Source organism: Mesocricetus auratus, unplaced genomic scaffold (assembly GCF_017639785.1).
Source record: "Mesocricetus auratus isolate SY011 unplaced genomic scaffold, BCM_Maur_2.0 Super-Scaffold_100007, whole genome shotgun sequence".
In the NCBI taxonomy this organism is placed as follows: Eukaryota; Metazoa; Chordata; class Mammalia; order Rodentia; family Cricetidae; genus Mesocricetus; species Mesocricetus auratus.
The window spans coordinates 55,143,240-55,156,970 of record NW_024429191.1 but is presented as its reverse complement, the minus strand read 5'-3'; the positions used below and the strand labels follow the sequence as shown (position 1 = coordinate 55,156,970).

General features: G+C 49.1%; 1 protein-coding gene and 1 long non-coding RNA gene across 2 annotated transcripts; one reads left to right on the top strand and one right to left on the bottom strand.

Moving 5' to 3' along the window:
* Positions 1–5,851: 5,851 nt before the first annotated feature.
* Bhlha9 (basic helix-loop-helix family member a9) lies at positions 5,852–7,012 on the bottom strand. Its single transcript, XM_005067790.4, has one exon. The coding sequence runs from the start codon at positions 6,971–6,973 to the stop codon at positions 6,281–6,283; it is 693 nt and encodes a 230-aa protein (XP_005067847.1). The 5' UTR covers positions 6,974–7,012; the 3' UTR covers positions 5,852–6,280.
* A 738-nt stretch (positions 7,013–7,750) lies between these two features.
* Positions 7,751–13,268, top strand: LOC121141412. Its single transcript, XR_005878317.1, has 2 exons — positions 7,751–7,972; positions 12,621–13,268. It is a non-coding gene; the product is annotated as an uncharacterized LOC121141412 (long non-coding RNA).
* The last annotated feature ends 463 nt before the right edge of the window (positions 13,269–13,731 follow it).

Genomic DNA, 13,731 nt, shown 5'->3' with positions numbered 1-13,731 from the left:
CATGACGTGGGAAACCAGAGTTGGAAGGGCTGCAGAGATCATGGAGTTCAAATCTGCTGCTTTTATAATTCAGAAATAGAGGCCCATATGGGAAGGAACACTCTGTCTTAGTCAGATGGCAATTGCTGCCCCATGTCTTGGGCTGGCTGGGAGCAAAACCAGCCATGGTGTGAGGAGGGACAGCTTTGGTGGGTTTCAAGTGTATTTCAGAAATACTGCTCCTAGCAAAGGTAGAAGAGGCGTTTGACTTCACAGAGGGCTGGCTGGAGGAAGAGAAGAAGGGAGGAATGAATGCCAGTCCCAAGCAGGAGTCACATGTGGACTGCCTGAAGGGGGCCCTGGAGGACCGAAAGCACACCTGGGAACTAGTAAGCTTAGAAAACATTTGAGGAATTCAGGTGAATTTTCATGTTTGATAAATTAAACTATACTAATATTTTTGTTCATAGACACCCATATACATGCCGACACCACATACATGCCAGATAGGAATGACAGCTGTACTCCCCAGCCCTCGGGAGGCAGAACCAGGGGTCCCCGACTTGTGAATCAGTGGGCCCCTAGTTCAGAAAGGGCTCTGACTTAGTATAGAAGCGAGAAGAGAAATTGAAGAAACCACCCACTGCCAACCTCTGTCCTCCAAAACATGTGCACAAACATGCATGTGCACCAACATACATGACCACCCCCCACACACACTCATACTATTCGTCCACACACACATACACCTAAAAAAGGAACTTTTATTCAGTAAGGGAAAACCATTGCTATTTGCAAAAGGCCTCTAGGGAGAGACATTCTCCATCTCAGACTTCAGGGTGGCTCTTTCTATCTCAAGCCTGGAGGATGGCTAGGGAATGAACTGGGTGTATGGCCCTGCCTGGGAGTTTCAGAAAACAGGCTAATGCCTTTCAAATAGAAAAAGCCTCCAAGGCAAGGAAATTAGGTCCCTGACAGTGACAGGGCTCTCACCAGTGTCCAGGTCCACAGGCGTCAGGTTACAATGTGGGAGCTGTCCCTTGGATGGAGGAACCCAGGCCCTGCCCAACCTGAGCAGTTCTTCCAGCCAACTGTGGCTCCAAGCACTTGAAATGTGACTAGTCCAAATGAAAATGTGCTGGGGGAAATGTATTCCAAGTAAATAAATATCAGAGGGAACCAGACATAAAAAGACGTTTTTGCCTTAACAAAAGATAAAATGAAAAAATGAAGTCAAGATGCCCCCAGAGTGGTCTTTGGCAGTAGCAGGAAAGGGGCTTGGGGGGGCTGGAATTGGGGGACCACCAAGAGAGGTTGACCAGTGTAAAATACTGGGTCTGCAGTGCCACCTAGTGGGTGACAGTGATAGGAGAATGACCAGATTTGTGGGTGGGACTCTCAGAGAATGTGGGTGAGCAGAGAAGCAGACGTTTTGGTATTCCCAGATGAATCCAACCAGGCCAGTGGTCCATTATGCAGTGTCCAAGATAGTGTCCCATCCAGGTTGCACATAGAGGCTCACGGATCCTATGCATTCTAAGGTGGACTTGGCCTACACAGTACTCTGTGTGTGTGTGTATGTGTATGTGGTGTGTGTGTGTGTGTGCTGTGTGTGTTGGTGACCACATGTGTGTATGTGTGTATTGTGTGTGTGTGCCTGTGTGAATGTGTGTGTGTGTGTGTGTGTGTGTGTAGACCAGACACTGATATCAAGTGTCCTCCTCAATCACTCTCAACCTTTTTTTTTTTTTTTTTTTTTTTTTTTTGGTTTTTACGAGACGGGGTTTCTCTGTATTGTTTTGGAGGCTGTCGGTCCAGCCCAGCCTCGAACTCACAGAGATCTGCCTGCCTCTGCCTCCCGAGTACTGGGATTAAAGGCGTGCGCCACCACCTCCCGGCTCAACCTTAGTTTTTGAGACAGAGTTGGTCACTGAACCTGGAGATTGCTGATTAGCTAAACTGACTGGACAGAAAACCCCAAAATTTTCCTGTTTATGCCTCCCAGTGCTGGGATGACAGAGTGTATGTACCTGGTTTACATGGGTACTGAGTGTTGAGCTCAAGTCCCCAGAATTCACTAAGGCATCTCCTGTTTCAAATATATGGTGGGGTTTTCCCTACAATCCCTCAGTTGTCCTCTCTTCTTAAAAATATACTTATGGGACTGCAGAGATGGCTCAGCAGTTAAGAGCACTGACTGCTCTTCCAAGGAATCCTGGTTCAATTCCCAACACTCACATGGCAGCTCACAACTGTCTCTAACTCCAGTTACGGGGGATCTGACACCCTCACACAGACATATACACAGGCAAAAATCCAATGCATGTAAAATAAAATAAAATTTTTTTGGTTTTTTTTCGAGACAGGGTTTCTCTGTGGCTTTGGAGGCTGTCCTGGAACTAGCTCTTGTAGACCAGGCTGGCCTCGAACTCACAGAGATCCGCCTGCCTCTGCCTCCCGAGTGCTGGGATTAAAGGCATGTGCCACCAACGCCCGGCTAAAATAAATTATTTTAAAAATATTCTTTTTTTAAAGATTTATTTATTTATTACATATACACCAGATTGAATTGTAGATGGTTGTGAGCCACCATGTGGTTGCTGGGAATTGAACTCAAGACCTCTGGAAGAGCAGTCAGTGCTCTTAACCTCTGAGCCATCTCTCCAGCCCTTAAAAATATTCTTATTACACTTATTTGTTTTGTTGGGGTGGGGTGCATGTGTGTGCCACAGCAAACATGTGAAAGTCAGAGAACAACTTGAAGGAGTTGGTTCTCTTCTTACACTGTGGAGGTTCCAGAGGTCAAACTTAGGTTGTTGGGTTTGATAGCACGTGACTTTACCTACTGAACCATCTCCCCAACCCTTACAAAATTTTCATTTTAACTTACCCCATGTAAAAGTTTGGGTTTCAGAATTTTAATATAAAGATATTAGGACCTAAAGAGCTTTGAGCTCTTTGACCAACTCCTTGTTCACACAGCCCGGCCTGCCTGGGGATGGGAGTGCTGAGCACTGCTCCGGCTGGACAAGTAGACGGCAGAGCCCTCCTGAGCTGTGAAGATGCTAAAAGTGCTGCAACTTCATCTTCCCTACCATTAGATGTTAGCCTCTGTCAGGCTGAGCAGCAGGGTCTGTGAGCTCAGCTCTTCTGAGATTGAGGCAGGAGGATGGCCTCAGTTCCTGGCCACCCTGGCCTATACAAGCAGCAGGTACAATCACACACACACACACACACACACACAGAGAGAGAGAGAGAGAGAGAGAGAGAGAGAGAGAGAGAGAGAGAGAGAGAGAGAGAGAAGAGAGAGAACAGGGCATGATGGTGCACACGTTTAATCCCAGCACTCAAGATATAACAGGCTGGAGAAATGGCTCAGCTGTTAAGAGCATTTGTTTCTCTTGCAGGGGAGGACCTGGGCTCAATTCCCAACATGCACATGGTGGCTCATAGCCATTTGTAACTTTAGTTTTAGGGGATCTTCTGACTTCTGTGGTGCGCATACATACAGGCAGGCAAAACACACAAAGAATAAAATGAATGAATTACAAACAGCAAAATCGTAAGGGGGCTGGAGAGCATGTGTGGCTCTTGCAGAGGACCAGGATTCAGTTCCCAGCACCCATATTAGGTGGTTCCCAACCACACTCAACTCCAACGTCAGGGCATCTAGCACCTTCGTCTGGATTCTGAGAGCACCTGAATTCATGTGCACATACTACCCCCACACACACATAATTAGAACTGATACAAATAGAACTTTTTAAAAATTCAGGCAGACTTTCCCCACTGTTCCCCAGAGGCAGACAGGATTTTTCCTGTCTCCCTCTTCTCTCCTCTCCTCTCTCTGTCTCTGTCTCTGTCTCATCTCTTTTTTCTCATTCCTTCTAATAAAACTTCTCACAAAAAAAATTCAGGCAAACTTTTAAAAGTACCAATACTACTGCTACTACTAATAATAATAAAAAAATCCCTTGGGAGACTCTTTGAGTGATGTTTTTACTAATCTTGCATAGATAAGAATTTCTTTGTGCATATCATGTACTCTTCCCCCTCCTTCTTTGCTATGTTAAGACAAACCCATCTGGTGTTAGTTGAAAAGTTCCATCTCTTTAATAGTCTAAATTTTATCTTTCTTTTACTGGATCACTCATCTAGGAGAATGGACATACTCTTGGGAAGTAATTTTTTTTCAAAACTCATGTAAGGGTTGTAGAATCTCTTTGTAGAAAAATTATGTAGGCACATACTTGAGAGTCTTCTGGCTTAGGAGCCTCCTGAAGCATCAGGGAGAGGAGGCAGCTCCTGTTTAGTTAGTACATACATGCTCACACACATATCTATTCAGGCATACATCTACATAAGTACATATATAATATGTATATGCCAAAAGATTTCCTGATAGGCAAATCCGTATCAGCATGCCAGCACTCAAACACCGAGTCCCAAGAAAGCAATAAAGGGAACCATGTTGCAGACCCTGTGGCTTCTGAACACCTTTCCATACGGTCTCTGAAGGCAAACTTGTGAGCAGATGGATTGAATAGCTTCTGGGAGTAATTACAGAGGAGCTAAGCACTCTGCCAAGGCCTTTAACCGTGGGTCTCATTTGCTCTGTACAGATACTTGTGATGTAACGACTAACTGTAGCCCATTACACTAAGAGGTTACATGATTTGCTCAAGGGCACTCATCTGCCCAGCGAGGAGAAGGCAGGCAGACCTCTGATTCAGTGCCCTCAAGTGCTGCATATCCTAATTCTACCCACAGGGGGTGCCATCGCTATCGTTCGGAAAAGAATGTGATTGGGCGAGAAAAATCTTACTGTCTTGGGATTTAGGAAACTAGGATTTGCTAGTTGTTTATCTTATTTCCATTGAAAGTGTTCCTGGAGGTAAAACAAGGGCAAAGTGTTGTCTGCTCTGCCCAAACATAGAATTGTAGTATCGAACAGTTTATAAACAACTGCTGGAAACTATCTCGGCCTCCCTGAGGTGACCTCCCTATTCACATCAGAGGTAAAGTGTCAGGGAGATCGATCAGGCAGGCCCAGGTCCATTCCATTTAGGGACAGTACAGAAGCTAGAGTCTCAGCTTCGCTCCTATCTAGACCAGAGCAGAAACCTTCCCGCGGACTGTGTCACAACCTTGACTGAAAACAGGAGCCATAAGGCTATGACTGGAGACAGGACCTCACAGAAAGCAGATAGCTTCAGTTGTGGCCTTGAACTTCACCTTGACTGTGCTGAGAAACCCTCATTCCCCCAGGCCGTGCTAGTGGCATCTGTGCAGCCTCCATTCAGAGGGAGCAACAGCTCAGCATTCAGCGCCGGCAGCATTTAGTACCCTGCGCGCGCGGGAACCCATCCTATAGCTGGCCGGTTCTCCATAAATCTAAGGAAATGTGTCCCTGAGCCTCCCCCTTAGCCTTGGAGTAAGACCACTCTTCCCCAACCCACTCCTCAAAGTCTCTCCTGGATTCCTAGTCTGGTGCTCTATCGGCTGAGAGCTCTGCCTATCACAATGGGTCCCCAACCCCGACCCTTGACCTTGCCCAGCCACTCTTCTCAAGGCAGCCTAGATGGAGACTCTGCAGACAGCAGTCCTGCAGGGAGACTTACAGTTAGGCTGGCAATGACCTTAGCCTCTGGTGCCCGTTAACTTTCTCCAGCACAGTGAGGAATTTCCCTGCTAGATGTCTCTTTCCCGGGGCTGATCTCACTGTGCCCAGCCATTCCCGGGGTCTTTCTATAAGCCAGGGCGCGGGTGCCTACCTTAAGGCTGTGGACCCTACCCACCCTTGCAAAGTAGTCCCCAGGTTCCGAGGCTTTCCTTGCCTCACTAAGTCATTGAACTCAGTGGAGTCCTGTAGTGGATGGACAAGACACTTTCTTTTTATTTGGCCATTTTCCGGGCCTCTTATATCAGCAGCAGCCCAACCATGGTAAGAGGGTCATACCGTGTGCCCCCAGATCATAGCAGCTATCTACCCACAAACCCCCACCAGTCCCGCTGTCCAAATGCAGCAAGAGAAAAGAGGGCACAGAGGCACAGGGAAGCAAAGGCCACTTTCCAGAGAGAAAAGGTTGACCAAGTCCAAAGCTAAGATCTCCTTCAGCACCCCAGGCTGGGATGTGGGGAGGCTGCCCTGTCCCCCAGAGCTCTTCCCATTGGTAAGGCAGCCTCCTCTGTCACTCAAGTCGCAACCCACTCAGTTTTGCTCTGTCCAGGATGGTTTTTTTTTTTTTTTCAGTCTTCTCTTCGGCAGTCATCATTCCTGGTTACCCTCTCGGTGGCCCAGTCAGGACTGCTGGTAGCCCAGCCCAGAGCCCCACCGCCACGGAATCGGTCCAACTGGGGGAGCCCCGGGACATCGGCGCCAGCTTCCTCCGGAGGCCTGGGCTAACCTGGGTCCTTCGGCCATCACCCTGGGCCGCCCCAAGTGCGCGTGCGGGGAACACGAAGCGCAGCGCGGTGCAGGCGGCACTAAAGAGCTGGTGACGTCCCTGCGCGCGAGGCCAGGCACCGCGAGCGGAGGCACAGACCGAGGAGCACTGAAGCCAGAATCCCCGGCTCCTGAGCCTTGAGCAGCCTGGCCGTGACACTCCAGGTGGCTGCAGGGCCAGCGGGGCGCCGGGCTGGCGCGCAGGACCAGGGAGAGCGCAGTGATGCGGTGGATGGCCCTACGCAGCGTGGCGATCTTGGAGAGCCTCTTGCCACCCAGGTCGTGCTGTAGAGCCCGGCGCAGCGCATTAAACGCCTCATTGTAATCCAGGATGCGCTTGCGCTCCCGCACGTTGGCCGCCATGCGCCGCGCCTTGGACCGTGCGGGCCGCTCGCGCTTTCTGCCTGCCGCCTCCTCTGCCTCGTCCAGGCTGCGCCTCAGCACTCCAAAATTCCTGCCAGCCTCGGGGCAAGAGCGCCCCAAGTCCTCCACAGAACCCTCACTCCACTTCAGGTCCCTGAGGCCTAATCCTGTCGTGCCTCGAAGCATGGCCTATGCCCTGACCCTGCAGCTTCAGCCTGGGCTCCAAAGGGCTGCTGGTCCACTCTGACTGTTGTCGCTTTCTGGCCGGACACTCTCTGGACTGGCCCTCTCTAGCTGGGCTTTATGACACCACGTGGCTCCCCGCCCTCCCTGTCCATCCATCTCCCTCCTCCAGCTTTATTACCTGCCCCCAGGTAAGATGGTGAGGGAGGAACTGAGAGGAAGGAAGGAAGCGAGGAAGAAAGCATGCAGATTCTTGTACACAGGACCAGCTGGGTAGCCTGGTCACGCCCGAGGCAGTGCTCCAGTTGTCACAGGGAACATGCCTGTTCTGCTCAGGGACCCTCCGGTGTGACTGGGTTCTGTTTCTGTCTCCTGACCCCAGATAAAATGGCACATTTGATTCTGGGCAAGAGAGCAGATAGGCTTACAGAAGGATAGCAATGGTGGATTGAGTGAGTTTTAAGAACCTTGGGTAATGGTGAGGTGTCTCCACGGGTAAGGGGCACGTGCTGCCAAGCATTACCACCTGAGTTCAATCTGTGAACAAGCAGAGTTGACTCTGAGGTAAAGCATGGCCATCCCAGAAGAATCCAGAGAGGAGGAGCAGATCCGAAGCAGCCAGCCCTGCAGGGCCCTGTAAGTAGCCTGGAGCTCCTCCGTGAGGCTGGTCTGGACTCTGGATTGAGGTTTGGGTTGAGCCCAGCATTCCCCCTACCCCTTCTGTGCTCCCTCTTCTTCAGGCAGAGTGGGGCTGAGTCAGAAGCAAAGAGTGAGAAAGAGTTTTCTTTCTGGCTTGTCTTGCAGTACCCATCAGGAGCAATTCTTAAAGTGCAGGGCCTTTGAACAGCCCCACGACACAGTGCAGTCAAGCTATGGATGCAGAGGACAATCCCCATGGCTGTCACCAAGGATGGGAATTTTAAACAAGATTTAAGAGGAGAGGAAGGAAGGAAGAAAAGAATGATGCTTATTCCCAGGGACAGATTCCCAATGGAATTTCAGGTTTGCATTCTTTATTTATCAGGAGCAACATATTAAGATTAATCTCATTCCCAGCCACATCCATATTACACATGATTTCATTACTTCAAGCTGAGTTTTCCCACAGAGGACAAGAACATGCCACTGGGAAACATGTATTCACTTATGACTGTCCGTTTTGTTCACTTGCTTGAAAATCACCTAAAGACTGTATTTTTCAGGATCAGTTTCTCCAAAATGTCCAATATATGTGGAACAGAAAGCAGCTAATCCCAGCGTGTTGGCACACACCCATAATCCCAGCACTTGGGAGGTAGGGGCAGGATGATCAGGAGTTGGATGCCAGCCTGGGCTACATGAGACCTCACCTAGAGAACAAAACAAGAAAGTGGCGAGAAGCCAGGTGTCACATGCATGCCTGTCATCTCTGCACTTAGGAAGAAGGCTGAGTCCAGGTCACCAGCTTGAGGCCAGTCTGGGCTGCTTATCGAGCCCTTGTTTTAGAAGAGGCAGGCGAGGGCTGGGAGGTTAGCTCAGTGGTCTATATATACATAAATGCCTGATTCAAAACCTAGCACTTCAAAACAAAAAACAGGCCACAACCAAGATTCCCAGTGTCTGAGCATTACTGCCCACCATCATGCTCAAAAAACAGGGTGCCAGTCTAGATGGATCTCAGAACAGAAGATAGGCCAGACCAAAGCCCAGGCATCGGGCTCCTGAGTGTCACAGTCCATGGGTACTCTGCCGTGTCTTTTAGTCTGTTGAAGCCATGCTAGAGACTGAGTCATGGTTCCTGTTCATCCAGGCAGACTCTGGGACCCAGCATCTAAGAAAAGCCTGACTCTAGAGTGGAGAGTGTTGGACAGAGTGGCTCCTCTGAACAGTTTGGTACCAAAGAAAGCTTGGTGGTGATGGGGGTTCTTCCTCCTGTCCACTCCAGCCAGTGGCTCCTAACGGCGCAAACCTGTGCCCGTCTATCTCATCTGCTTACCTTTTGTTTTATGTAGAAGATACCTTCTCCATGAGAGTTTAGCCAGGGGCCTTGTGAGATGGCTCAGTCAGTAGTGTCTGCTGTACAAACAGAAAGGCCCGTTCAGATACTCAGCACCCACATCAAGCTGGGCCCAGCATCTATAATCCCAGAGCTGGCTAGATGGAGACAGGTGGACCCCAGGAGCTCACTGACAAGCCAGTCTCATCATACTGATGAGCTCAGGTTCAGTGAGAGAGTATATCTCAAAAATACAAGGTAGAGAACAATTGAGGAAGACACTTGGCTAAATTGGAATTGATGGAGGTAATGGGGAAATGAAAGAAAGCAGACAGACAGACACCCCCCAGACACAGAATTAAACTTCTAATCAGAACAACTAGAGGGCCGCACTCTCCTCTGGAGTAGCGACTGTTCGCACAAAGGCACAGGAAGTCTGGGGCTTTTATAGAGTAGAAAAGAGTTGGGTGAAAGATTTCCTCTGCAGGTCAGTTCTCCTGCAGTCTCAAAGTAGTAGACACCCGGATCACACGCTCACCTTTAATCCCAGCACCTTTAATCCCAGAAGCAGGTGGATCTCTGTGAGTTTGAGGCCAGCCTGGTCTACACAGAGAATTCCGGGACAGCCAGGGCTGCACAGAGAAACCCTGTCTCAAAGAAAAAAGGGGTAAACACAACTGAAAGTGGTTTGTGGCTCCTCCTCAGATCCCAGCAGTCCACAGGTGCCATCAGTCAAGTCAACTGGCCAGTCCAGAGCTTTTCAGTCCACCTGGGGTTTTAGGTCATTAACCCTTCATACCTGATGCCAGCCTCTAACCTCCACTTGTATGCACACACATGTACACACACACACACACACACACACACATATTACACACAGGCACAAGAGAAAAAAGACAAAAAGAGTGTAGACAGGACTACATGACATACCAGGCCAAGTGTGAAACCAAATAAAGATGTGGAGCCCTTGTTCAAAACTATTAAGAATTTGAAGATGGAGACAGACAGCATTTAACCTGATCCTGGTGTTTGGAAGCACTACATAGTCCGAGACCCATGAGGGTAGGAAAGAGCTCAAGCACTGGCAGATAGATACTCATCTGGATACCTAGCAGCCAAGACAGGCAAGCCCTTGGCACCATGGTGGATAGAAGGAGGGGACCAATGCAAGCAAGCTGTCCTTCTCCTTCCATCTCCAGAGAGCTTCCCGGAAGCAAAGGGGCAGGTGCCAGTGGGGGATAAATAAGCTTAAATTGCTTCTGACGCCTTCCTTCCTCCAGTGACTCAGTATCTAGAACTCACACTCTACTATGGACTCTATGCAGCTTAGTAATAATTAATCATAAAAATAATAACCCTAATAGTACTGATACCGACTTCTGCAAAGTGTTTACCGTAGCCGAGGCATCGGACTAAGTGCTTTTAAGCATACATTATCTTAGTCTCCCAGCAATCCTATATGGAAGGCCTATTATTATAATACCCATTTTACAGACTGTAAGCGGAAGAACTCGGGCCAAGCCAGCGAGCTGACCTGTAGTGTGGCTCCTATTCCAACACTAAGGTCTTAACCTTTATGGGCTGGGCCTGTGTTCTCAGCTCTTGGGTACTCAGCCCCAGTACCCAAAGTCCCCACTGACCACCTGTAGCCATCAGAAGCCTGGCGCTTGTCTTTTGAAGTAAAAACTATCAAAGAACTAGGGCTGTAACTCGGTGGCAGAACACATGCTTATCATGAGCAAGGGCCATGGATTCCATTCCCAGAAAGGATTCGCAGGAATCCCATTAATTCCATTCCACACCAGCACCTCTAGTGTGGCAGCACTTTCCTGAAAAACTCAGCACTAGGAAGGCCAAGGCAGGAAGACAGAGTTCAAGACCAGCCTGGGATACAAGCAAGACCCTGCCTCAATTTATTTATTTTTTAAGGATTTATTTTATTATTTAAATGTATGTATGTGTACATGATGCAGGTACCCTCAGAGGCCAGAGGCAGCAGATGCCTCTGGAGCTGAAATTATAGGTGGTTGTGAGCTGTTTATCTTGTTTCAATTTTTTAAAATTCTTTTCAACTAAGTGTGAAAAATGAAAATCTGTCAGCTGGTATCGAGTAAATCTGGGAGGCCAGGGTCAGGGGAAATGGAAACATGAGCAATGGGGAGCTCTGAGTCTGTATCCATACAGGTGTCTTTGTGGGGGACTTCTCCCCTGAGTCCCCATGGTGGCATGCAGAATGCCAGCCTCAGCCGTTTAACATCTCCTCCATGCAGCAATCCCTGAGCCTTCCCCGAAAGAGGTTCCTTTTGGTCTCCTGGACTCCGTCTCAGAGTTGAGTGTTCCTGCATTCATGCTGGGGCCTCCCTTAGGCACAGAACATTACTGCTTCAAGGAAGCTATTGCTGAATGTTAATAAATGATGCAATCCCTGATGTTAAGATAATCATGACTGACAGTTGTGTGGTTTGCACCTGCAATCCCGGTACTAGGGATGTGGATGCAGGAGGACTGTGAATTTGACAGTTCTTGCTGGGCGAGACTTTGTCTCATAATAATCATCATTATATTAGAAACCCCAACACGGGCCTGACCAAGCAAGCTTTCAGTTCGTACCCAGTGAATACTTATTGAGCGTCTACCAAGTACGAGAGGTGTGTGCACAGACACTCATAAACAAGTGTAGTAGCGCAAGTCTGTGAGGCTCAGCGTTAACATGGAAGGGAGACAACCTTGCAGCAATGTTTTAGAGCCACCCCCAATCACCTGGGGTGGGGGAGGGGTAAATGTGACAGTTGTCTTGAAGCTGTAGCTTTCAAATGTGATAGCAGTGACTGCATCAAGCAAAGACTTCTAAAGACACCACCCCACACCCACCTGCACCAGCTGTTGTATTTAGAACTGTATCCACAGCAAAGCAGTCTGAATGGTGGGCAAGATGTGTTTACAGTGTAGGTGCTGGAGAGATGGTTCAGCAGTTATGGGCACCTTCTGCTCTTGCAGATGTGAGTTCTGCAAATTAAGTACGTGTGTGTGTGTGTGTGTGTGTGTGTGTGTGTGTGTGTGTGTGTGTGTGTGTGATGTGTGTCCCTCAAAACCGCCTGTGACTCTAGCGCCAAGGGATCCCATGCTGCCTTCTGGCCTCCTGAGGCCGGATTTTAACTTTGACAGCAGGGTTTGGTGAAGCACACCTGTAATGCCAGCACTCGGGAGACAAGCAGGAGGGTTGCTGAAACCGCTTTGGTCCACACAGCAAGTTCTAGGTCAGCAAGGGTCTCAGCCACAGCAAAGATTACCTGGCGTAAAAGCATTGTTCAGGGGAGGCAAGGGACAGGTGGATCTCTGTGAGTTCCAAACCAGCCTGGTCTACAGAGCAAGTTCCAGGACAGCCAGGGCTACACACAGAGAAGCCCTGTCTCGAAACAACAAACAAACATCGTTCAGAGCTGAGCATGGTGACTCACGCCTGTAACCCCACACTCCAGTGAGCAGAGACAGTAGTATTTTGTGTTTGCAGCCAGCTTGGGCAATTTAGTGGGACCCTGTCTCAGGAGAAAAAAAAAAGATTGGGGAGGAAGGAAGAAGAGAAAAAGCCCTCAGCTGTATGTCAGTAACTCTGGGACCAAGCTTTCTTGATCACTGGCTCCTGGGTGAGCACGTTGGGATCCTCTCTGTTCACAGGGATCTTCAAAGCGCTTCCGCGGCACCTGCGGCGCTGGACCTGGAGCCGCCCCTGCCCGCAGCCCAGCAGCTCCGCAGCTCCTGCCTTCCGCGGAGGAGGAGCCGCTGCGGGTGATTTAGGGCCGGGCGGTTCCGCTGGCGGCCGCCAAGGTACCTATTATCACTCAGGCCGGCCTAGATTTCAGAAATTCTTCTCCGACGTTGCTCCCTCGGGGAAGCACCGGGATACCACCTTGGAAGAAAACCGGGGAGCCACACTTAGGAGGGGCGAAAAGGCCTCTGTGTCTCTGCCCTACCATACCCAGGCCCTCCTCTTGCCACTGGATTAGTATGGGACACCAGTCCAGGCTCTGCTGCTTCATGCTGTCATTCAACAACAGGAGACAACAATTAGTATGAACCCAACGCTTTCTGCATGCCTTGCTAAGTACACACTCTACCTATACTTCTGTCGCCACCCCAACTGCCAACAACAAAACTGTTTTCAGAGGATGTGGGTTCGATTCCCAGGACCCACAAGGCAGCTAGCTCACAACTCCAAAGCCAGGGTATTGGAAGCCCTCTTCTGAACTACCCTGAATCTCATCGTACATACAGGCAAAAACACCCATACAAAAAATAAAATAATCGTTTTTAAAACTTTAAAAATTACTGACTGCCTATTGTGGTTATTACAGACAGTTTAGAGAAACCTACCCTGTTGGGGTCCTGGAGAGCAAATAGTAGTTTGTGTTTTTGAGGGCTGGAGAGGTAGCTCAGTTGTTGAGTGTTTGCCTTACATGCAGGAGGCCCCCTGACTTCTATTCTCAGAACTACGTAAACTAGGTATGGTACCCCAGGTTTGTAATTCCAGCACTCAAGAGGTGGAGGCAGGCAAATAAGTTCAAGGTCATCCTAGGCTACATAGAGAGTTCAAGGCCAGTGGGACCACATGGGATCCTAACACACACACACACACACTGTCTTAAAGTAGAAAAAATGTAAAAATTAGTAGCTTGCTACACATTTCCACAACAATCAAATAATGAAGCTAATCTTTGGCCAAACTGTGGGGGTGCATGTGTTTTTATCTGAGCACCCAGGAGGAAGAGGTAGTGAGTTCAAGAGCAGC

What these genes read in the sequence shown, in the direction of transcription:
- Bhlha9 (XM_005067790.4), bottom strand. Translation starts at nt 6,973, where the DNA reads ATGCTTCGAGGCACGACAGGATTAGGCCTCAGGGACCTGAAGTGGAGT.